At 39.6% G+C, this 26,149-nt stretch overlaps 1 protein-coding gene across 6 annotated transcripts in view; it reads right to left on the bottom strand.

The window, feature by feature from the left end:
• Positions 1-26,149, bottom strand: part of LOC306880533 (serine/threonine-protein kinase PAK 5-like) — a 61,927-nt gene that overhangs the window by 3,316 nt on the left and 32,462 nt on the right. For 4 of the 6 annotated variants that reach the window (XM_079434100.1, XM_079434098.1, XM_079434099.1 and 1 more), the window contains 4 exons: positions 12,661-13,470; positions 6,318-6,797; positions 4,637-4,770; positions 455-581 (listed from right to left, as the gene is read on the bottom strand). In XM_079434100.1, the coding sequence (XP_079290226.1) occupies positions 455-581; positions 4,637-4,770; positions 6,318-6,797; positions 12,661-13,470 (1,551 nt within the window). Of the gene's footprint in view, positions 1-454; positions 582-4,636; positions 4,771-6,317; positions 6,885-12,660; positions 13,471-24,239; positions 25,407-26,149 lie in introns of those variants that run through there. The other 2 variants (XM_079434101.1, XM_079434096.1) reach the window with 2 other exon arrangements.

The raw sequence follows: 26,149 nt of genomic DNA, 5'->3' as shown, positions 1-26,149 counted from the left end.
ATTCAATTTGATACATACAATATAAATAGTTTTTTATTATTAAATCAAATTACATATGTATATATATATATCAACGATTAATCGCATCCAAAATAAAAGTTTTTGTTTACATAATATATATATATATGTGTGTGTACTGTGTATATTTATTATGTATATATAAATACACACATGAATGTATATATTTAAGAAAAATATGTTAGGTTTATATATTAAATATATTTATATACAATATAAATTATATGAATATAAATATATGCATGTTAATACAAGTACATATTTTCAAAATATATACTGTACATGTGTGTCTTTATATTTACATAATAAATATATACAGTAGACACACATATGTTATATAAACAAAAACTTTTATTTTGGATGCGATTAATTGTTGCCCAGCACTAATATATACTGTGTATATGTATATATATATATAATGGCTGAGGTGACGCACCCGTCCGTCGCTGGTGAGAAGGATGGAGTCACTCTTGATGTCTCGGTGTATGACGCCCTGTGTGTGCAGGTAAGACAGCGCCTTCAGCACCGACAGACAGACGGTGGCAATCTGCTCCTCATTCATCCTGTCAACAAAACATCTGATGATCATCAGATCTCCCAAATCAGAGGAGACCTGCTTCTCACAAGCTCCTGAGACAAACACAGTCCTGGGGGTTGTTAAGGTGTTGCTATGCAGTTGCTAGGGTGTTCTGGGTGGTCTCATCAAGCAGCACTAATGATTGAGTTCTGTGTGAAACTCTCACTGTGGGAATATAAATCAGTGTCAAGTCAAGTCACCTTTATTTATATAACACTTTTAACTATACAGATTGTGTCAAAGCAGCTTAACAGTATTAAACAGGAGAATACTGTGTAATAATGCAGAAAAAATAATTTCAGCTGCTCTAAACCAGAAGCATCTATTATAATAGATCCAGCTTCAGCAGCGGCACTGACACACTCACACACACACACACACAGAGGAGCTAGCGTGTCATTAGCAGCGCGTCTCAAACATGCAGCAGAACAAAGGCAGGAGCAGAAAGGCTCGTGGAGAGTCGTGACTCCATCAGTGGAGCGTGAGCATGTGTGTGTGTGTGTGAGTGTGTGTGTGTGTGTGTGTGTGTGCGTGTGTGTGTGTGTGTGTGTGTGTGTGTGTGCGTGAGCGTGTGTGTGTGTGTGAGTGTGTGTGTGCGTGTGTGTGTGTGTGTGTGTGCATGTGCGTGTGTGCGTGTGCGTGTGTGTGTGTGTGTGCGTGTGTGTGTGTGTGCGTGTGTGTGTGTGTGTGAGCGTGTGTGTGTGTGTGTGCGTGTGTGTGTGTGTGTGAGCGTGTGTGAGTGTGTGTGTGTGTGTGTGTGTGTGTGTGAGGCCCAGCTGTCCGCCGTGCTCTCATCTGTCTCGCCTGCAGCTGCGGCTTCACTGAAGGGGAACACGCTGCCATGTGTTTGTTCCTCCCGCTCCTCCTCAACACTAATGCGCCGTAATGCGCAAACGGGACGTGTTTGCAATCAATCTGACGAACGAGGAGATCCATGAAGGACACTTCTGTCTCTAAAACCACATTCACCACTTCATTCTTCACATACAGTGACATACAGAATACTGCAGTCACATGCAAACCTGCTCAGACAGACTTACAGCAAACATAAATAAATTACAGCTAAAAAAAACTGATGAAAATAAGAAATAGTAACACTTTACAATAAAGTTTACATTAACATGAACCTACAATGAAACATACTTCTAAAGCATTTTTAATATTAATTAATTTACTAACATGATTAAAATCAAAAGTTGTATTTGTTAACCTGAGCTAACCTGAACTAAATACATTTTTAAAAAGATGAATAAATACTATAATAAACGCATTGCTCATCGTCGATGTTAGTTAATGAATTACTAATGGGACCTTATTGTAAAGTCTTACCAAAATAAAAATGTAAAATAAGTAAATAGTAGATAATTTTTTTAAAACAGCTAGTAAGATGCAGTAAAAGCCCCTTTTCCACGGTAAAATCACTGTAAAATCACTGTAAAATCCTGGACAGTAATATAAAAGACATTAACATTCAATAAATGGCTTACTCTAATAAATAAACAACATACACACCAGTAGTTCTTCCATCATGTGTTGTAGTTGATCAGTGTGGCTGTATCTGAATATAAACGTGTTTAAACACTCATCCAATCACAGCTCTCACTCTCAGCTCAGTTTCTCACAAGCACACACTGATCAGCTTCAAACACCTCCAGATTCTGCATCATTTCAAACAGCTCTGTGTGCCGCTAATCTATCAGGAGCCTCATTACAATTTGCTGTTAATTGAAAACACGGCACTCTTTGAACAGCCCACATGCAGGAACACACTCTGGCACAGATCAGTGTTTGCTCTGGCAGGAACCCAGAGACACCAACATCAGACCACAGCACACGAGAAACCAACAACAGTCAAGTCAAGTCACCTTTACTTATATAGCGCTTTTAACAATGTAAATTGTGTCAAAGCAACTGCACAATATCAAAAAAGGAAAATAGTGTGTCAATAATGTAAAAAGAAAAGATAAAAAAAAAAGATTTTCAGTTAAAGGCATTTCATTATTGAATTCAGTGATGTCATCATCCAGCTCAGTTCAGTTTAAATAGTGTCTTTGCAATCAGGTCGATGATATCTCTGGAAATGAAGTGTCCCCAACTAAGCAAGCCAGAGGAACCAAAACTCCATCAGTGACAGAATGGAGAAAAACCTTGGGAGAAACCAGGCTCAGTCGGGGGGCCAGTTCTCCTCTGACCAAACGAACCAGCAGTTCAATTCCAACTGCAGCAAAGTCAGATTGTAAGGGCTCAACTGGTTCCAGTGGTCTTTCCCGATGGCGGTCTAAGTGGCGGGGTCCTCACTGGGGATCTGTCTCTGTATCTGTCTCTGGCGCTCATCCAGGTGTCCTGGTCTCCGCTGACGTTCAGGGCTGTAGAGGTCGTCTCTGGGTACTGATCCACCATCTGGGCTGGATACGAACCGGATCTGGTGGCTACGGTGCTGAAGAATACTGATCCTGTACAGTCAGACCATCTCCACCCGACTCCAACTGCCTCCATCAGACTCCATCTGACTCCAACCGACTCTATCTGACTCCACCCGACTCTATCTGACTCCACCCAACTCCAACCGACTCTATCTGACTCCACCCAACTCCAACGGACTCCATCTGACTCCATCTGACTACATCTGACTCCAACGGACTCCATCTGACTCCATCTGACTCCAACTGACTACATCTGACTCCATCTGACTCCATCTGACTCCAACTGACTACATCTGACTCCAACTGACTACATCTGACTCCACCCAACTCCAACGGACTCCATCTGACTCCAACCGACTCCAACTGACTCCAACCGACTCCATCTGACTCCATCCTACTCCATCTGAATTATGGTTCATGTGATGTGATCAGATACAGTCGCTAGTTCTTCCTCAGACTGAATGGGTCTGGATCTGGATAATCCTGGTGACTGATTTAAACTGATTTAAACTGTTAACTCAGACAGATTCATTTTCAGACTAACCCTTAAACTTGCTTCAGTTACTTGCCAAGGCAACATTTCTCATTTTTGTTTAACTTAAGTTGAAGTACTAAAATTACTAACTAGAAATAAATAAAAACTCAAATTGAAAGTATAAAGACTGAAAATATAAAAATAAAAGATACTTCAAAATATGAATAAAAACCATAGCACTATCTAAACAATAGTAAAATAACACTGGTTCAGATGTAAAGACACAAACTGTAAATCTGATTTTAATGTCTGAGTTTGTGTTTAGGCATCTCAATATGTATTAATAGTAATGTGGTCAAAACATCTAGAATGTGAACCCTGTTTGACCTCCTCACCTCCTGCCTTTCCCTTGCTTTCTTCTAGATAGATAATTGTAGTTAAGCCTTAGATGGAATTGGCCGTGAGCATCACGTGATCCATCTGCTGATCTGAGCCTTGATTCAGACCCGTGTGTCTCAGAATGCTGCCTAAGAAGGGATCAGTCTATGTAGAAATGTCTCTATTAACGTCTCAAACAGGACAGAAATAAAGTGCATCAGAAACAGAAGCTGCTCTTCCTCTCTGCGGTGGGATGGAAGCGTGTCGTGCCGACGGGTCACGCGTGTCTCTGAAAGCGTGCAATTACAGTCCAACACCGCGCAACACCGAACTGACGAACAACGCCAATTACTGTAATTATGCAGACGCTTCCAGAGCAGAGGCAGCGTTTAAAACAATCTCCACCACAAACTTTCACAATAATAATTCATCACCGGACTATTGTCTCCAGCAGATAACGCTGCACTCAAACCGCTGCATAAATCAGCTGCAGAAGTGTAATATCCCTCTCAGTTTCATATTAGATCAAAGCTGATTGTGAAACGTGTTGAACATGTTCACTATTAATGAGACCGAAACATCTCGTGATCTAGGCATTTCTGACACAAACTCAATCATGAGGCCTAGTGTATAATCTCACAATCATTTTCTCTTTCACTTGGATCTTGGTGTACTTTGAATCAAAAGATCAGATGAATGCATGAATGAATCAGTGTGAGATCAGCTAGTTCAGACTCGGATTCTGATTGGATGATCAGCTCTTACCTGGTGTGAGTGACGATGTCAGTCAAGGCTCCGCCCTCTAGAAACTCCATCACTACCCAGAGTTCATCACCGACCAGATAACTGTTGTACATGTCGACCACGTTCTCGTGATGGTAGTCTCTCATGATGACCACCTGCAAGCAGATGAACAGGAAAACATGTAGACACTCTCAAAGACCTGTGTCTGACCATCTCTGGTTCATCATGAATGAGGGCTGAAAATCAATCCAAATAAAACAGCAGTTATTACCATGCAAAATCTGCGGAATTGAGTATATGTACCGTGTGTTTCAGAGTCAAGCAGATAGAATACTTACAAATTGTAGTCCATTACTGATTACAGATTACATGATGAAGACTAGTTAGTAACGTAATCTGGGTTACTCATTTTAGGCAATGTATTCTGACTACTTTTTAGATTACTTTTCATCTAACTTGTTTTAAACTTACTATTAAGCATACCATATTGATATAAAAAGCAAAGAGAAAGAAAATGTATTCCATTTTTTGATATCAACATCTTTAAATGGATTAAACCACACATTAGCAGAGAAAAAGGAGAATTAGGGAGAATCAATAAATTATGAATAATTACTGTCATTGTGTGAATAATATGTCATCATGTAATCCATAAAAGTAACTGTGATCTGATTATGAGCATTTTAAAATGTAATATTTGTGGAATCTGATGTCTGTTTTCACACGAGCAGCTCGTGATGCAGTGTTTTCAGCGTCTCGGAGCGACTCCACTCTTCTGCTGTGAGTCTGTGTCCAATATAACAGCATTATACATTATATAACACACACCAAACCATCCTCACAAACCTGTAATGAGATGAGCATATTAACAAATATGACTTCCTGTGGGTTTCTGACTAAATAAAAGCTTAATAAAAACAAAGAAATTTAGACAACTACAAATATGAATATTGTATTTTTTTCAGTTGGAATGTAAAACTAAAATAATCATAATACTATTTATCTTAAAACCTTTTTTATTTTACAGAGAAATATTGCATTAGTAATTCTTCATATTTTGTTTAATATTTTCATAAGAAGAATCATGATAGAACTACTTTAAAATATATATCCAGTCAAACCAAAATTTATTCAGACATTTCTCACATTATATCAGTTTATTCACTATAGTTTAGAAAATGATGAGAAGAATGAGAAGAGCTCAGAGTTAAACTGCGTCAGAACAAACTGATCTTGATAATGTCAGATAACTTTGATAGAAAGGAATGTAATTAATTCGGCTGAATACCTATCAGATGTTAAATTAAAGAACAATTAGATAAACCAGTTTAGCTCGACCAATCACCAAACAATGCTTCATTTAGTTCAGTCTGTGGTGGAAAAACATCACATTAGCAATTAAAGAAAAAACACTGAAGCAAAACATGCTCCGGTCAAAGAGTCTGAATCATTTTTGATCCGCTAGTCCACTCTATGAAGAATATTTAGGTGTAATATGTCACAGTTTACTTTATTTTGCTCTCCTCACTTACAGAAATGAACTATAGAGTCCTGCACCGAACAAATATCAAACATGATATCTGCTGTCTGAATGATTTTTGGTTCGACTGTATAATCACAAAGGTTTTGGCCTATACTGCGCAGCTCTACAAACCTGGAGCTTTTTTCACCATTTAGTTCCCCAGGATACTGGCACGCTCACCTCGTTGAACAGAAGCTCCCGCCGCTGCTGCTTTCTCAGGTCCATCTTCTTCACGGCCACCTGTTTGCCGCTGTGCTTCTCGGTGGCGATGCACACGATGCCCGTGGATCCCTCGCCGATCTTCAGGAAGTTGTCCAGATACTCGCGCGGGTCGCTCGGGTTCACCACCAGCTGCAGCGCCGCCCGGAACTGCTCGTGCGAAACCCTGCAGGGCGGCTGCTCGGAGGACGAGCCCCAGCTGGGCGGCGGATAGGCCCCGGGGCCCGGGGTGAAGGGCGAGGAGGGCTGCGAGTGCGCCCCCTGTGGGGTGTAGGGAGGGCTGGGCTGCGGCGGCCGGTACTGGAAGGCCGGAGGGTACTGGAGACCGGCCGGGTAACCGGGTTTGCCGTGGCTCTGAGGTAGTTTGAGGGGAACACGCTGATATGTCTCGGGCCCCGGCCCCTGTGGACTCCCATCACGGGCCCCGCGCTCGTACTCACCCTGTTCCGTCCAAACACAAAACATCATGGGCCTCATTAGGGTTGAGTATCGTTTGAATTTGATCGATTCCGATTCCCAGTTTCGATTCTAATGTGGTTAAAAAAAGTCAAACATTTAGATATCAAACATATTTATTCTGTGTCTCTTTTTGCAAAACATTTAGTTGCAGCTGAATACCATGAACTAAAATCAGGCGGCTACATAAAAACTTGATTAAGAGCTGTTTGTGTGCAAAATAGAGCCGCACGGTTGTAGATAAACTGAGACTTTTTTATTTTTAATGGAGGTTGTAGCTCTCTTACAGTTCTGAAGAATAAATATTAAACTACACTGCAAAAAATTATTCTCTTTTGTATTTTTTGTCTTGTTTTCTAGTATAAATATCTAAACATTCTTGAATCAAGATGAATTTACTGTACAAGTAAAATGACTTGAAATATTATGTCTTGTTTTCTAAAAAAATTAGTCTTTGCTTAAAACAAACAAAAATATCTGCCAATGGGGCAAGGAAAATAGTCTTGTTTAGCTTTTGAATTAAGATTATTTTTCTTACCCCATTGGCAGATATTTTTGTACATACATTTTTAACAGCCCCTTTTCGCCAAGTAAAACAAATAGATGTGAACCCAAGATAGGTGGAATTAAAACTTAAATTTTACAACAAGTATCCGATTCCTGACTTAAAGTATCTGATTCTGAAATTGGAATTGATTTTTGATTTCCAACCCATAGGCCTCATTTATAAAATGCTGCGCAGAAACCATCCTAAATGTGATCTTACGATCATCTCTCAAATATGCGTGCGTGTGATTCGTAGAATGAACATACGAACAGAAAACACATGGACTCTTTCAGATGTCAAATCTATGAATCTCAAATGATCTTCAGCTTGCGTGCAACTCAATGGTTTTAGAGCTCTGCTTGTTAACGACTCCTAATTAATGTCATTAACATGTAAAAGATCACCAGTCATCGTCCGAATCCTTTAGAAAGAACAGCTTACATTTCCAAAAACCAGCAGTACTCCGACAAGAGAAAGTGTGTTGTCTGCTCAGACCCTGACGTGACGCCAAGCACTTTTCCTCGTCAAAGACTGTCTTTATTAATATGAGCGCTCGCGTGGATTTTAGCGTACACACACTTTATAAACGAGGCCCCACGAGTGAATAATGCAGACACCAGCAGCAGAAGACGCTCATGATTCCTCATTACAAGCCTGCGATGATCCTCAAACGCTCGTTTATCCCAGAGCTGCTGTCTGCTGAGGGAACGGCCCTCAAACTGAGGCTCAATGTCACACATTACAGCAGGACAACACTGACACTGCAATCATATCATCCTTCTGTCCTCATGTACAAAACAAGAGGGGCAACATTCAGATAAAGATCTGCGCTGCTTTATACCCAACAGAAAATATCACACAATATTTATGATCAATAACAGCTTAAATCAGCTGTTTTCTATGTGAATATGTGTTAAAGTGTAATGTATTTCTGTGATCTGCAGCTGTATTTTCAGCATCATTACTCCAGTCTTCAGTGTCACATGATCTTCAGAAATCATAATAATATACTGATTTACTGCTCAACCAACATTTCTGAAAATTTATGCTTAAAGTTTTATTTATGCTGAAAACATTTTTATTAATCAAGGACACATTAAATTGATCAAAAGTGCCAGTAAAGACATTTATAATGTTACAAAGAGTTCTGTTTCAAATAAATGCTGTTCTTTTGAACTTTCTATTCATCTGTGAATCCTGAAAAATAAAATGTATCACAGTTTCCACAAAAATATTGTGCAGCACAACTGTGTTCAACATTGATAATAATCAGAAATGTTTGTTGATCAGTAAATCAGTATATTATAATGATTTCTGAAGATCATGTGACACTGAAGACTGCAGTAATGATGCTGAAAATACAGCTGCAGATCACAGAAATACATTACAGTTTAACACATATTCACAGAGAAAACAGCTGTTTTACATTAGAATAATACAATCAAATAGTAATAATATTTCAAGAGTTCTTTCAAAAACATTGAAAAATTTAATTATTACTTTTTATTATAATAATTATTACTTAATTATTCAAACTTTTGACTGGTAGCGTATGTGATACACACACAGAACTGAGTAAAAGCAGAAAAAGCAAGAAGCAAGCATATGTTAGTGGAGTAAAGCATCAGAAAGACTGCAGTCACGATGGATCTGATTCTCAGCTAGTTCCCGATCTGCAGGGTCACGGTGGGAGGTAGACTGAATGATTCCCACCACCCCCCGAACACAAGAAGATGACACGACACGGATCGTCATCTAAGCGCCTGATGATGAGAGCGCCGGCTGTAATTACACCGGTGGACTCCTTTAATCAATCATCCCGGCGAGGCTGTTTATGGGCCGGAGAAAGTCCCGAGACCCCCCCAGCACCGCTGGCTGATCCATGTTCGTTAAATGCACATTAATCTGAATTTGGCAGCGTAATCAACAACCCAGCTGGAGTGTGAAATTGAATTCTGTGGTGGAACACGCCGCAGCGGCTTTTATGCAAGGGCTGCAGAAAAGGAAGGTGCCACAACATCAGTTCATCACAATGAGCGCGAGCGTGCCCGAGGTCCCAAGTCCCCGAGCTGGGGGCCTTTAACGGCCCGCGATTCCCAACAGCGCCCACAAAACGCTGGGCTCGCTGAAAGTGACCGAGTCAAGCTGAATGAGAAAGAAAGAGGTTCATTATGACGCCACTGAGCCGAGACTGATGGGAGTGTGGCCTGAATCACAGCCAAATCACACACACACACACACACACACACACACACACACACACACACGACAGTCGACATACAGTACAACGCCGCTGCGTACATCAACCGAACCCGGTCATATTTCACCCCAAACATCAGCAGAAAGAAACATGAAAGTACATGTAGCTTAATGCAAATGAAGAGTTTGTGCATCATGGCATTATTTTCATGACACATTTACACACAAATTTCTCAGTCATTAACACTGTGAATTTAGATCTTTAAAAACACACTGGATGAGGTGAATGTGGTAACACTTTATTCTGATAGTCCACTTTAGACATTCTACTAACTGTGAAGTTGCAAAGTTCTTACTATTAGCAGAATGTCTAAAGTGGACTATCAGAATAAAGTGTTACCCTGGATTTTATTTATGCTGTTTTAAAAATAAAATGTTGTTCAGACCAAAGGTTTGGGGATGAAAATATGAACAATATTCAGTTTTGAACACATCTTGCAGATTCTGCAGTGGGTGTAATATCAAGCAGTTATTCAGGGGACTAATGCACTTATAATGCAGACCGTGTCAAAGCATCTGCCTGGCATGTAAATGCAGCACTCTTGATGTTGAATATTTATTTTTCATATTGAATATTGAATATTTATGATGCACTTTTGCTGCCACAATAAATTGAAATAAAACGATGGATCTGTTTTTAGAATAAAATAAGTTTTTAGAGGTGAAAATGTGTCATGAAGAAAGAATTAAAAAAATAATGTATTGTTTCTTTCTTCTGGTTCTTCATGAGATTCACCTGATGATGGTAATGGTTGGACTAAATACAAACAAATATGTAATTATTTAAAATTAATGTTGCTGATTCTATGGGAATGTAAGTTATTTTACTATCATTGAGATACTATTATAGCTTTTATTAACCAGCGTTTGTATTATTAACTATCTAATAGTTTTTCATGTTAATTTTCACTAAAGTTTTAGTAATTTTGTTGTGTATGTTTGTGAATTTTTGAGAAATGTTGCCAGGCACACTGCAAAATATTATTTTCTCAGTGTTTTTGTCTTGTTTTCTAGCATAAATATCTAAACATTCTTGAATCAAGATGCATTTACTTGACAAGTAAAATGATTTAAGATATTAAGTCTTGTTTTAAAAAAAAAAATAGTTTTTGCTTAAAACAAACAAAAATATCTGCCAATGGGGTAAGAAAATCATTCTTAATTCAAAGGCTAAACAAGATTCTTTTTCTTGTCCCATTGGCAGATATTTTTGTTTGTTTTAAGAAAAAACTAATCAAATATTGATTTTTTTTTTTTTTACAGAAAACAAGACATTAAATCTTAATTAATTTTACTTGTATAGTAAATTAATCTTGATTCAAGAATTGTTAAATATTTTATTTCAGATTATGTTTATTTTTGATAATGTTTACTTCTGCTTGTTTCAAATAACAATGTGTTTATTTTAGTTTTAATTTTAGTTTTAGTAAACTATAATAACCCTGATGTCAATCTATGTTGCGGTATATTGAGGAGTTATTGAGGAGGCAGCCTCATACACTTCTGATGCGCAGATGTCTTACAGTAATCCTGGAATATCTGTGAATGAAATGACAAGCGCGCCTCACAGTTCAGAGCTCAAGCGTGTGTAAATGAAGGTCTGCGATGAGCCGCTGTTATCGGGGAGATGCTACGCTTCCATTAATTGATTCCTGCACCGCTCTCATGAGTAATTCTGTGTCTCCGGCCGCTGCGCTCTTTTCATGGGTGAGTAGATTAAGAACTGACACCAGATCCATCACGGAGCCGGTGCTGCGGAGCGGAGGTGTGACCTGAGAGATAATACGCCCTACACGGCCTGCGGGTGAGGAGCGGACAGTGTGTCTGCAGCCTTTAACTCAACACAGAGCTGGAGGCTTCCATTGGGAACAATGCGGCATTCGTACAGGAACGGGAGGCGCATGAACTGAGCTTTAATGCAGTGTAAAAACACCTGTCAAATGCATCAGATTAGATCTTTAAAAACACACTGGATGAACTTAATTCATGCTGTTTTAAAATAAAATGTTATTCAGAGAGGATGAAGGTTTTTGGGGGTAAAATTATGCTTTAAAAACTTCTTCATGATGATGGTGATAGTAGGACTAAATACTAAACAAGATGCCTTTTTAATGCATCTTTCAGATTCAGGGTGTGTAAATTTATGCCGTAATATATTTCAGAGTTATTCGATGCCCTAATACACTTCCAATGTACAAAGCAGATGAAATGAAAGGTAAAAGTATTTGCCAAATGCATGAAATCACACATACTGAGATTACTGCACTGAGTGATGTGGAGATTCTGCAGATGTAAATTTATGTTGCAATATATTGAGGAGTTATTGAGGAAGTGGCCTAATACTCTTTTAATGCGGAAAGTGCATGAAATGCAATGTAAAATCATCTGCCAAATGCACGCATATAAATACAGCACTCCTTAATGATGTTAAAGTGATAGTTCACTCAATATGAAAATTCTGTCATTAATTACTCACCCTCATGTCGTTCCAAACCCACAAAAACAATTATTGTAGCTTTTTTTCAAATTATGGTCACATGGACTGTTTTACTGATGTCCTCGCTACGTTTCAGAACCCGGGAACATTTCAGTTGCGTTGCTGTCTATGGAGGGTCAGACAGCTCTCGGATTTCATCATAAATATATTAATTTGTGTTCTGAAGATGAACGAAGGTCTTACGGGTTTGGAACGACATGAGGGTGAGTAATTAATGACAGAATTTTCATTTCATACTATCACGTTAATTTTTATTGCGCATTTTTACTGCCACAAGATGTTTGAGCAAAACAATGGATCTCCATGGAGCCTTTTAATCCAAAATCTGTCATGCAATGATCTCTGAGCAGACAAACTGCATTTGACCATCACATGCAAATGTTGCATCATCCGTAGCAGTTCATTTTGGTAAGTCTGAATTTATCTTGCATTGACTGTGCCAGAGAATCACACAAACCAATAGTGTGAATGCATCCCTAATGCACTGGTGCATTTAAAATAAAAAGCCAAACCCTTCATTAGTAGGAGGCCGATTTGATCTTTACCTTTACGAGCGAAGACGTGTTCTCGGACAGTCTGGGGTACGTGTAAGAGCTGTATGGCCCCTGCGGCGCAGCTCTAAATGCGCTGATGCCGTAAGGCAGGCTGGGCTCCTGCAGGCCTGACCCCGAGCGCGAGCGCTGCCGGATGGCCGGCTGGGGGCTTGTCTGACTGATGTATGAGGACTTGGGCCTCTTGTCGTAGTCGTCTCTCAGTCCCGCTCCGTATCCCCAGTCTCCGTCAGGATAGTTCATCTGCTCGCTGTGGATGGAGACGCGCGACGGTGTTCCCAGCAGATGCTCCCGGTAATCCTGGCTGGATCCGCCCAGAGAGGCGCGGTAGTATTCCCTGCGGCCGCCCATGGCCATCTCGGCAGTGGACAGCCGCATCTTGCTCTCCAGGTAGGTGTGGTAGTCAGGCGGCATCTTGGCATAGTCCGAGGACTTCTGTGGCATGGCGTCGGGATAGAAGGGGCTGCGGATGGGATGGCCGTTCTGTCTGAGAGAGAAGCGGTAGTGCCGTCCATAGTACTCACCGTCGTGGATGCCTCGCTCGCGGTACGCCTCTAGCGAGAAGTCTTTACTGCTGTCCAGGTCGCACGAGAAGCGGCCGTAATAGTGTCCGAAGCCATTCTCCTCCGGTCCGCCAGTGTTGGATGTGGACGCAGACGCTGGTTTGCTCCCGCCGGCCTGATGGGCTCCAGGCGGACTATCTTTCCTCAGAGAGTTGGAGCGGGTGACGGAGATGCTGTCAAACTCCTCCAACAGACCGTTGATGGAGGCGTCCTTCGGCGGCCGGCTCCCGCGGACGATGGTCTGCAAAGGGAAGGCAGGAGAGTCTGTGAGAGGCATAAAGTCGAACAAGAAGGTCCAGGCCTGAGCGTATCACCACCTACAGCGGTGGCCAAAATTATTCGAACTCTAGTATTTTCAGCAGGTAAAAAATGGTTTTAAGTCAGTTATTTCGATCTTCTGCTGTAGTGTGTCAGTTGAAAATATCAGTTTACATTTCCAAACATTCATTTAGCCATTAATTGTAATAATCCAGTGAGATCTTCGCTTCAAGAAACCTCCTGCAAAGCTACAGTGCTGTTAAAGGTTTTAGGCACTTGTGTAAAAATGCTGTAAAATGAGGATGCTTTCAAAAATAATGTCATAAATAGATTTTCTTGATCAATTAACTTCTATGAACTAAATTAAATCAACATTTGTTGTGAGCATCCTTTTGTGTTTAAAGCAGCTTTTGTCCTCGGTGCACTTGAGCAGAGTTTCTCAGGAGCTTTGCAGGAGCTTTCTTGAAGCGTCTTGGAGACACAGTTCTTCTGGATTTAGTCTCAGTTTGTTCTGTTTCTTCATGTCATTCCAGACAGACTGATGATGATGATCAGATCTCTGTGTGGATCACTGGCTGTTGTCAGACAAAAATCTCACAAAATGAATGTTTGGAAATGTAAACTGATATTTCCTACTGACACACTACAGCAAAAGATAGAAACCTGACTTAACCATTTTTTAGCTGGTGAAAGTACTAATGTTCTAATAATTTTGGCCACCATTGTATATTTTGACAGAGCCAAGCAGCAGTGGGAGTGGGATCAGAAAATGTTTGGCAGTGGTGCTATCACGAGCAGAGCCTGAATAAAATCACAATGTTGCTCATCTCATCCCACTGCTGCTTAAGCGTGTTACACAGCTGCATCATGACTCACCGCAGAATAAAACACTGTAACAGACCCAAAATATAAGAGTCGCACGAGCTGAAAAGCTCGACGGAAGGTTTCTCCCAAACTAGTCTTCCAAAACTACACTACAATTACATGAGCAGATTTAGAAAACGAGTCTTTTCATATTTTCCGTACAGATTGACCTAAAACAGGTAAAAGCCAATCCAACACACACAGCTCTTTTAAGAACTGATCACTGAAAGGTTCTTTGGGGAACCATTAACCATTAAAACCTTTACCTTTATACAGTATCTATTTGCATTATTTTCGAGTAACTGCTGCTGTATGCACAAGGACAAATTGTGATTGTTTACTATGTAAATGATCAAATCTTAAAAGAAGAGACTACATTTCTAGGCATTACTGTACAGTATGTGACGTATGCAGCTCCAGTAAAGAGCGGCCACTGTGATCTTGACCTGCATCTGCTGTATAAAAACTCTCTGACCTCATTTAGTTGCTGCTGCGGCTCTTTAAGTAACATCAGATGACCTGAAGGAAAACTAGAACAAAAGTCCGGAGGTTCTACATCACAGACGATCTAGAACACAGTGCTTTAAGCATGCATTAGAGTTTAGTTCCAGATGCACCTGCCTGTCATCAATCTAAACACCTTGATGAGATCATTCAAATGGATTTAAACTCTGGTCACATTCAGCTGTGAAACTTCTGTAAGATCCAGCCAGAGCTACATGAAACTTTAAAAAAAAGTTTTTGATTTCCCATCATCATGTTTTGGTTCGATGGTTCTTTGAAGCATCAAAACATATTATAGATGCTTTTCTAAAGAACCAAAAAACAACTGTGGATCTTAAGAACATTCTTCTATAGCTTCATGCTGAAAAAGCCTTTTGATTCTGATTGATCTTCTGGTTGATTTCTTTAATATGGGGATAAACTCATGCATAAGAGTGTCGGTCAATGAAACACAAACATGAGACACAGTTGAGACTAGAATAAAATCTAAGCATTTGGAACACATCCACATGCACATCATTTTCAGATGAAGGGCCATATTAAACCTTTACTCTGAAGCTCTACAGATGAACAAACCACAACTAGTTTCTCCATGTTTAATGTGAAGCTCAAGAATCCACAGATCAGAGGAGCTGGAACGTGTGGTCAGGTTAAGAGAAAGAGAGCAGCTAATAAACGTCACAGTCTGAGTTTCAGCACAGGAAGAGGAAATACAGTGTCAATGTCCTCCTCACAGCAGCACTACACGGAGTGTCATCCATCTCTTTAATGTGTGTGTCACCACTGCGCTCTGAGCTCAGTCCATCTGAGGAGAATGTGATCGCAGGCCTTTACTCCTCTGATCCCCTATACAGCCGTTAACACTCACTCACTCACTTACACTCACTAACACTCTCTCACTCACTCACATTCACTCACACTTACACTCACTAACACTCTCTCACTCACTAACACTCTCTCACTCTCTCACTCACTCACATTCACTCACACTTACACTCACTAACACTCTCTCACTCACTCACTCCCTCACTCACATTCACTCACACTTACACTCACTAACACTCTCACTCACTCACTCACTCACTCACTCACTCACACTCTCTCACTCTCTCACTAACACTCTCTCACTCTCTCACTCACACTCACTCACTCACTCACTCACTCACACACACACACACACACACACACACACTCACTAACACTCTCTCACTCACTCTCTCACTCACTAACACTCTCTCACTCACTCACTCACTAACACTCTCTCACTCACTCACTCTCTCACTCACTAACACTCTCTCACTCTCTCACTCACTCACTCACTCACTAACACTCTATCACTCTCTCACTCACTCACTCACTCACACACACACACACACACACACACACACACACTCACTAACACTCTCTCACTCTCTCACTCACTCACACACACTCACTAACACTCTCTCACTCACTCACTCTCTCACTCTCTCACTCACTCACTCACACACACTCACTAACACTCTCTCACTCACTCACTCACTCACTAACACTTTCTCACTCACTCACTCACTCACTCACTCACTCACTCACTCACTCACACACACTCACTAACACTCTCTCACTCACTAACACTCTCTCACTCTCTCTCTCACTCACTCACTCACTCACACTCTCTCACTCACTCACTCACTCACTCACACACACACACACACACACTAACACTCTCTCACTCACACACACTCACTAACACTCTCTCACTCTCACTAACACTCTCTCACTCACTCACACTCTCTCACTCACTCTCTCACTCTCTCACTCACTAACACTCTCTCACTCTCTCTCTCACTCACTCACTCACACTCTCTCACTCACTCTCTCACTCACTCACACACACACACACACTCACTAACACTCTCTCACTCACTCACTCACACACACACACACACACACACACTAACACTCTCTCACTCTCTCACTCACTAACACTCTCTCACTCACTCACACTCACTAACACTCTCTCACTCCCTCACTCACTCACTCACTCACTCTAACACTCACTCACAAGAACACTCGCTGTGTCAATGTCCTCCTCACAGCAGCACTACACGGAGTGTCATCCATCTCTTTAATGTGTGTGTCACCACTGCGCTCTGAGCTCAATCCATCTGAGGAGAATGTGATCGCAGGCCTTTACTCCTCTGATCCCCTATACAGCCGTTAACACTCCCTCACTCACATTCACTCACACTTACACTCACTAACACTCTCTCACTCACTCACTCCCTCACATTCACTCACACTTACACTCATTAACACTCTCTCACTCACTCACTAACACTCTCTCACTCTCTCACTCACTAACACTCTCTCACTCACTAACACTCTCTCACTCTCTCACTCACTCACACTCTCTCACTCACTCACTAACACTCTCTGACTCACTCTCTCACTCACTCACATTCACTCACACTTACACTCACTAACACTCTCTCACTCACTCACTCACTCACTCACTCACTCACTCACTCACGCTAACACTCACTCACAAGAACACTCGCTCATGTTAACACACTCACTCACACTCACCCTAACACTCAGTCACACTCGTTCATGCTCACACTCACAGTCGCTCACACTCACACTGACACTCACATTCACTCATGCTAAAACACTCGCTCACTCTAACACTCACACTCACTCATACTCACACTTATGCTCACTCACAATACCCACTAACACTCACTTCATGCATGTGATCTTGTACTGGGTGGTTGCTAGTGTGTTGCTATGCAGTTGCATGATAGGGTTATTTATGGGTTTGAAAGTGCTATATAAATAAAATTTGTTCAAACCTCTTTCTTTAGTAAAACAACATTGAGCCCCATTTCCTTTCGTTATATCAAAAAACATTTTGAGATTTCTCGAAACATCTTTTGTGTTCAGCAGAAGAAAGACATGAGGGTAAATTATGACAGAATGATCAGTTTTGGTGGACTATTGAAATGATTAAAAATGCTTTAAAAAGAATAAAACTCTCTCTGTTTTAATGCAAGGCGCTGCAGAGTCCAGCGTGATGTTTGTAATTGTGCTGCTGCTGAGACGGCTGGAGGTGACAGAGGTTAATTATGTGTCGAATCTCTGTCATCTGCCTCACTCCTGTGAATGAGCCGGCCGTGTTTGTGCCGTTTGGAGGTGTTAGCATTAGCTCTGTATGACAGCAGCCATATTTCAGCAGCCGCGTCTCGGTCTGTCGTGTGGCGATAAGCTGTAATAGATCTGGTGGTGGTGGTGTGGAGTTGAGCATTTCGAGGAAAGCGCGGTACGGCCTCGTCCGCAGATAAGCCAGTATTAACCTTGAGTGTAATGAAGTGTGCGGCGGTGTGACGTAATTAATGACTCTGCCCTCGGCTGCTGCACTGCTGACTGTGTTTCCTGCGTACAGTACAGCCGGCCAATGACCACGCAGCGTCCGCCGGCATACAAAAACTCCAACCGCCAATCAGACGCGTGTGCTATAGAGACAGAGCGACACACGTCACAATCTGAAAACCACACCCACCGGGGGGAAAACAATCCAACACACTCCATTGACTTTGTATTGCGGGAAGCTGCCTCCTTCTCATTTCTGACTTATAACAAAAAACAGAACAATGCCTAAAAGCTGATGTGTGACAAGGTAAATAAGCTAAAAAAGACAGAACTAGGTTTTTATAAGATGTCGACCCAAAAAAAGAGCGTTTAAGGACACAAAAGTAGAGCGCTATGTGTTATAGTACTCTGAGAACTGCGTCCACTGGAGGGAAACGTAATCGTGACAGGAAACATGCATTATTTTAACCATGTCAAAGGATTATTTCACCACCTGATGTGAACCTGAGAGGAGGAGATATATTGAGAAACTACATTTTATTGGTCTATGCCAGCTCCCCTTTTCCTTACCTTCCTTTAGTTTGAGAAATGATCCAACTGAATGACCCAGCGTGAAATACGCTGACATCTATCAACTATTTGTGTCCTTAAATGCTCGTTTTTTGGGTCGACAGCTTATAAAAACCTAGTTCTGGCTTTTTTAGCTTGTTTACCTTGACACACAGCAGCTTTTAGTCATTGTTCTGTATTTATTATAAGTCAGATATGAGAAGGAGGCAGCTTCCCGCATTGGATTGTCCCCCCGGTGGGCGTGGTTTTCAGATTATGACGCGTGTCTCTATATCTGCATTGACGTCTTGGAGATACTGTTCCAGTATTTCACAAGCACACTATAAATACACTATAGTAGCAACATGTTTACAGCACGTATGTGATGAAAAACTGTTATATTTAAGTCAGTTTTATTTGTATAGTGCTTTTCACAATACATGTTTCAAAGCAGCTTTACTGAAAATTATGCTGTTAATGTTTATAATATCTTATAGTGACATATAACAGATTACAGCTGGGGGATAGTTTACATTTTGTGACAAAAAAAATTAAATAAAAAAATTGAGATACTATTTTAGTACTATTGAATTTTCGTTAATATTTTGAATTAGTTTTTATTTTTACATTTTAATTTAAGTTATAGCTTTAGCAAATTTGGCGGTGTATTTTTATTTAATTTTAGTAGTTTTTCTTTATACATATGTCGTTTTTTCTTAATTTTTATTTCAGTTTAATTTTTTAGTACATTAATTTAAACTAAATTAAAATGAGAATTGTTGCATTGGTAACTAGCTGAAATAAAACGATTTTTATGTTTAATTTAATTTAATTTCAGTTCAATTTTATTTCAAGTAACAAAAATGTATTAATGGGTTTAATTTTAGTTTCAGTTTTAGTTAACTATAATATCCTTAGTTGAGATTTGCTATATTGTATATATTGCTTTACGTTTACTTTATGTACATTTACATTACATTTACATAAAGTCATTTAGCAGAAGCTTTTATCCAAAGCAACTTACAAGTGAGGAGAACAATAGAAGCAACAAGACAGCAACAGTATACAAGTGCTGTGACAAATCTCAGTTAGTCTAACACAAAACAGAACAGAACAGAACAGAATAGAACAGGATAGAATAGAATAAGTGCTATTATTAATTCGTCAGGTGCTGGCGAAACAAACACACACACACACACACACACACTCACACACACACACACACACACACACACACACACACACACACACACACTCACACACACACTCACACACACACACACACACACACACACACACAGGCGTGATGAGAAACGTATCTTGCTGCCAGTTGTAATTTGCAGAGTGAATGTTAGCTAAGGCAGAATCCACACATACTCTGCATGTGAAGGGTGTGTTTGACTGATTATGTATGTTTGTGGATAAAGTTGGACATAACTTTATATAACGAGCTAATAAGATAATAAGATAATGCATGTAATTTTGCTGTACAACGATGGCATTATCATATGATTTACAATGCAAAAAATATCTACATGTCATTCACTGTAACTTACTGCCAATCAAATTGATTATTTTAGCATACATTTAACAAGGTTTTCAAAGTCCATATTCTAAAATAAGAAGAACATCAGGGTTTTTAATCTTTGTTTCATAGAATAATTGATCTATTTATTGACAGAATATTTCTGGTTTGATAGAAATAGCCATGAGAATGAGCACAAGATCATGATCTGATTTAGGAAACGTTTCTACAAATGAAGGATGAGAGGAAAATCTCACACAGTTCAGACGACTGATTCCTGCGGAGAGAAGATCAGAGCTCCTCTGCTGCCATCTGCTGCTCATCGCCACACACTGCACACGCTAACACACACACACACACACACACTCACACACACACACATGTTGGGTTTCCATGTTTTATGGGGACATCCCATAGGCGTAATGGTTTTTATACTGTACAATCTGTGTGTGCTATTGCCCTACACCAACCCTACACCTAAACTTAGCCCTCACAGGAAACATGCTGCATTTTTAGATTTTCAAAAAACTTTATGCTGTATGATTTATAAGCTTGTTTCCTCATGGGGACCAAAAAATGTCCCCACAAGATTAAGATTTACTGGTATTACTATCCTTGTGGGGACATTTGGTCCCCAGGACGTGATGAATACCAGGTGCACACACTCACACACACACACACACACACACACACACACACACACTCACACTCACACACACACACACACACACACACACACTCACACTCACACACACACACACACACACACACGCTCACACACGCGCACACAGACGCACGCACGCGCACGCACGCTCACACACACTCACTTCATCATCATCATCTTCATCATCTTCATGAGCAACTAACTATGAATGAAGCCCATCATTATTTAACAATAATTTAAACATTATTTCACATATATTTATACATTCTATTATATACTGTACATAATAATATAACATAAATATATGATATACCCAGCACTGAATTTATGTTTTTCATTATCATAAAAGCTTTTGCTTAAATGACTGAGTATTAGTTTTTAGAGAAGTACACTGCAATATATATATATATATATCTTCCTCAGTATTTCTGTCCTGTTTTCCAGATATCAAACATTCTTAAATCAAGATACATTTACTGAAGATGCAAAATGACACGAGATATTGAGTCGTGTTTTGATAAAAATGTATAATTATTAAATGAGTTTAAGCTTAATAAAAGAACATATATCTGTGGATGGAGTCAGAACAATGATCTTGTTTTCCCTCTGAATTATGTTTATTTTTCTGAGCTCACTGCCAGATATTTGTTCTTGTTTTAACCAAAAACTCACCTAATTTTAAAACATTTTTCAGAAAACAATATCTTAAAATTTTAAGTCATTTTGCATCTCCAGTAAATGTGTCTTGATTTAAGGATGTTTAGATGTTTGGGGTGGTGATGGCGCAGTGGATAAGACACATGCCTTTGGTGTGAGAGACCCGGGTTCGAATCCACTGTGAGACACCAATGTGTCCCTGAGCAAGACACTTAACCCCTAGTTGCTCCAGAGGCGTGCGACCTCTGACATATATAGCAATTGTAAGTCGCTTTAGATAAAAGCGTCAGCTAAATGAATAAATGTAAATGTTTGTCCTGGAAAACAAGACAGAAACCCTGAGGAAGACATTCCTTTTTTGGAGGGCGTAAATTGTTTTTTTACATATAAATTTATATACATGAATATACAAGAAGCCACACACACACACATATATACACACATATATATACACACACTGCCGCTCAAAAGTTTGGGATCAGTAAGATTTTTTATGTTTTTTAATGGAGTCTCTTCTGCTCATCAAGGCTGTATTTATTCAATCAAAAATACAGAAAAAACTGTAATATTATGAAATCTTATTGCAATTTCTAATATTGGTTTTCTATTTTAATATACTTTAAACTGTAATGTATTTCTGTGATCTGCAGCTGTATTTCCAGCATCATTACTGCAGTCTTCAGTGTCGCATGATCTTCAGAAATCATTATAATATACTGATTTATTATGAGTGTTGAGACTCTTGTGCTGCTTCATATTGTTTTTTGGAACATGTGATATTTTTCCTTTGATTCTTTGATGAATACAAAGTTAAAAAGAGCAGCATTTGCTCAAAATAGAAATCTTTATAGAAAACAATACAAGACTTTTTATTAATTTAACACATCCCTCCTGAATAAAAGTATTAATTTCTTTAAAAAAAAAGAAAAGAAAAAAATGTTCTGACCCCAAACTTTTGAATAGCGTTGTATATTGTAACACAAAATGTATTTAAAATGCCCTTCTTTTTAACTTTTTATTAATCTGAGAATCCTAAAAAAATATGAAGCAGCACAACGGTTTCAACATTGATTATAAATCAGCACACCTTGATGAGCACAAGAAACTTCTTTAAAAAACAGAAAAAATCCTCATCACTGCATTTATCACTGCAAGCACACACTCATATAATCAAACTCATGAAACTCAAGCCTCATGAGTTCAGTTAAGCGCGGTGAGTGATCTCCAGACTCAGTGTACTCGGATGCAGTGTTGACTGTAGTATGTACTGGACTTGCTGAAGATGAACACGCTGGAAATCAAGCTGCTGCTCTCACAATGACCACAAGAGGGCGACAGTCTGTGCACACATCAGTGCTCAACACACACACACACACACACACACACACACACACACACACACATAATCCAGAGAAACACACGCTATGATCTGACCCAGGGCTTCTGCATGCTACATCTATCTCTGATCTCCACCTCCTACATGAATACAGATGGAAACACTGAACCACAACAATCATGTGCTCTTTAAAATAATCAATTCCTCTTCTAAAACCATGCATGTTTCAGCAACACTACTTAAAGCCATTATGTTTAATGCATTATGAAGATATCCATGATGCACTCTGTAATGCATTATATCTTTCAATAAATAACTCTAAGCAGAGTTAAAAACGTATTATACTATTTGCAGTTTCCTTGTTACATCTGAAATTGGTTGTTTGTCGTGTGTTTTAATGCATTTTACCCTCTGAAGAAATAACTATGAATCGATAAGTGTTATAACGCATTATACTGATTATTCACAGGATCGCAGGAATCATTATAAGGTGCATTATGAGGCATAATTAATGCATTAAAATACTTTTATAAAAGTACTTTTTTCGATCTGTATCATTCATCCTTCCATACTGTTCACAAACGTGAGAATCATCAATAACGCACATCTATCAGTCACTATAAGAGGACAGATTCATAAAACATGTAAACATCCAGATACTCTCATTGAACGTCAAATAAGATCAGAATCAACCCTGAGTACAGAGACAATAACACAGAAAACTCAACGCTCCAGCCTCCAGGCGTCAGACGCTGCTGTATGTGCAGTAATCTGTCAGGATTTCATCCGGTCTGATCAAATATCAACATTTCTAAACATGGTAAAAATATCATATTCATTTGCTTTTCATTGTGTAAATACACTGCAAAAAATATTCTCTTACTTAGTATTTATGTCTTGTTTTCTAGCATAAATATCTAAATATTCTTGAATCAAGATGCAGTTACTGTACAAGTAAAATGACAAGATATTAAGTTTGTTTGTTTTAAGTTTGTAAGTTTGTTTTAAGCAAAAAAAATGTTTTTTAATTTTAAGAAAACAAGACTTAATATCTTGTCATTTTACTTGCACAGTAAATTCATCTTGATTCAAGAATATTTAGATATTTATGCTAGAAAACAAGACATAAATACTAAGTAAGAGAATATTTTTTTGCAATGTGATATTCACTTTTATGATGAAACCTCCTGAATCTACAACACAAGCACATGAAGGATAAACGGAGCAGGAGCGAGCCGCAGGAGGTTCTGAATGAAGGACCTGATTGAAAGCAGGCGCTGTGCGGCAGTGATGGATGTGCACCTGTGAGTGTTTACGGCTGGGAAGGTCTGACCATGTTCTGTCCATCCGTCTGTCCGCCGCTCTCGTCCCGTCCCGTTCGCTGATCTTCATCCGGATCTAATGGTGTTTCTCCACTATAGCCTCAAATCTGCACTCAGCTTTTAACAGCGGTTCGCAAACTAAACACTATTGGCAACATCTAGGTACAACCTTAAATTCAAAATGATTAAACATAGCCTATAGAGACAGCCCTAAATAAAACATATCTGACCCTGCAGCACAGAAGCAGTCATCAGTAACACAGGTATATCTGTAGCAATAGCCAACAATACATTGTATGGATCAAAATTATACATTTCTCTTTTATGACAAAAATCATTAGGATATTAAGATCATGTTCCATGAAGATATTTAGTAAATTTCCTACCGTAAATATATCAAAACTTCATTTTTGATTAGTAATATGCATTGCTAAGAACTTCATTTGAACAACTTTAAAGGAGATTTTCTCAATATTTAGATTTTTTTGCTCCCTCAGATTCCAGATTTTCTAATAGTTGTATCTCAGACAAATATTGTCCTATCATAACAAACCATACATCAATGGAAAGATTAGTTATTCAGTTGTGATGTATAAATATCAATTTAAAAAAGTTGACCCTTATGACTGAATTTTGTGCTCCAGGGTCACATATGACTTTATCAATGACAAGTGATTTCAGTAATCCACCAGTTCAGAAAACACTCAGAAACATAGGTCCAAATCTTGCCTTGCCTGCTTTTCACAGCGATTGGCTGTTGCCCGGTGTTTTTTGCTTGATATTTGCATAAAGCCGAGGAATGCGCAGCCTTTTTGACGCTCTCAATGCTTTATCCACACCGCTTTCAATCCCATAATGCACCGCGTGAGCGTTTAAGCTCAACTTCCAGAGGAATGAACTGAAAACGCTCGCTCACTGATGCACAATAACTGCGCTCATAACGCATGGACCTGAGGCAGTCCACAGACTCTCCCTTCATTAGATGCGACCGGCTCCAGCTCCAGTAATACTCCAGGCACAGAAATCTTCATCTGCATTAACTTGAGCTCTGCAACAACCACATCTTCTTCAACACACCGCGGTCTGACAGCGGCGCACAAGGCACGGAAAGTCCATCAGCGAGCAGAATAAACGCCACGCATTAGCTGTTTGAGACGAACACATGCAGAACACCCAGCTGTTGAGTCTTTTAAATCACGGGGCGATGGTTACTGACACACACGGCCTGCCAATAAGGCAACGCAAGCGTTTCTAAAAATACACCCGACTAAACCCTCAGTGACTCACGCAGTGACCCGACGGGTGAACCGGTCCACCTGACACTGATAACCAGAGAGAATCAACAAACTAACACAAGCCACACTGGACCACAAGCAGAGAGAACTCAGTCTGAACTTAAGATGAGAAAATGTCTTGATTGGGGTCAAAAACTCCTGAAATCTGGCAACCACAACCATGAGCTGGCGGAGACTTGTTAAAAATGCCAACACCAAATTAAGATGGACAATTATGCTGAATAAATCGATAGAAGCAGAACTACTGTTATGATTTATCACGTAGCCCATCTGATCTGATCTGAATGGATCTGAATAACTGAAACACAGCTGAGTTTCATTGATTCTCTTATTCTCCTGTTTATCAGCTGCTTTGAAGGAATCTGTATTGTATAAAGCGCTTTAGACATAAAAGTGACTTCATTTGACAAGATATTACAAGTGAACAGGGTGAAAAACAAAATAGATATCATCAAACTCCCCCAGCTGACTGATCATATCTGACGCTGCAGCACAAAACCAGTCATGAGTAATATATTATATATATTTTATACTATATTTCTCAATATTTAGATTTTTTTGCTCCCTCAGATTCCAGATTTTCTAATAGTTGTAT

This window comes from Barbus barbus (assembly GCF_936440315.1).
Source record: "Barbus barbus genome assembly, chromosome: 14".
NCBI classification, from domain to species: Eukaryota; Metazoa; Chordata; class Actinopteri; order Cypriniformes; family Cyprinidae; genus Barbus; species Barbus barbus.
The sequence above is the reverse complement of the archived record's forward strand: the minus strand, read 5'-3'. Positions and strand labels throughout refer to the sequence as shown.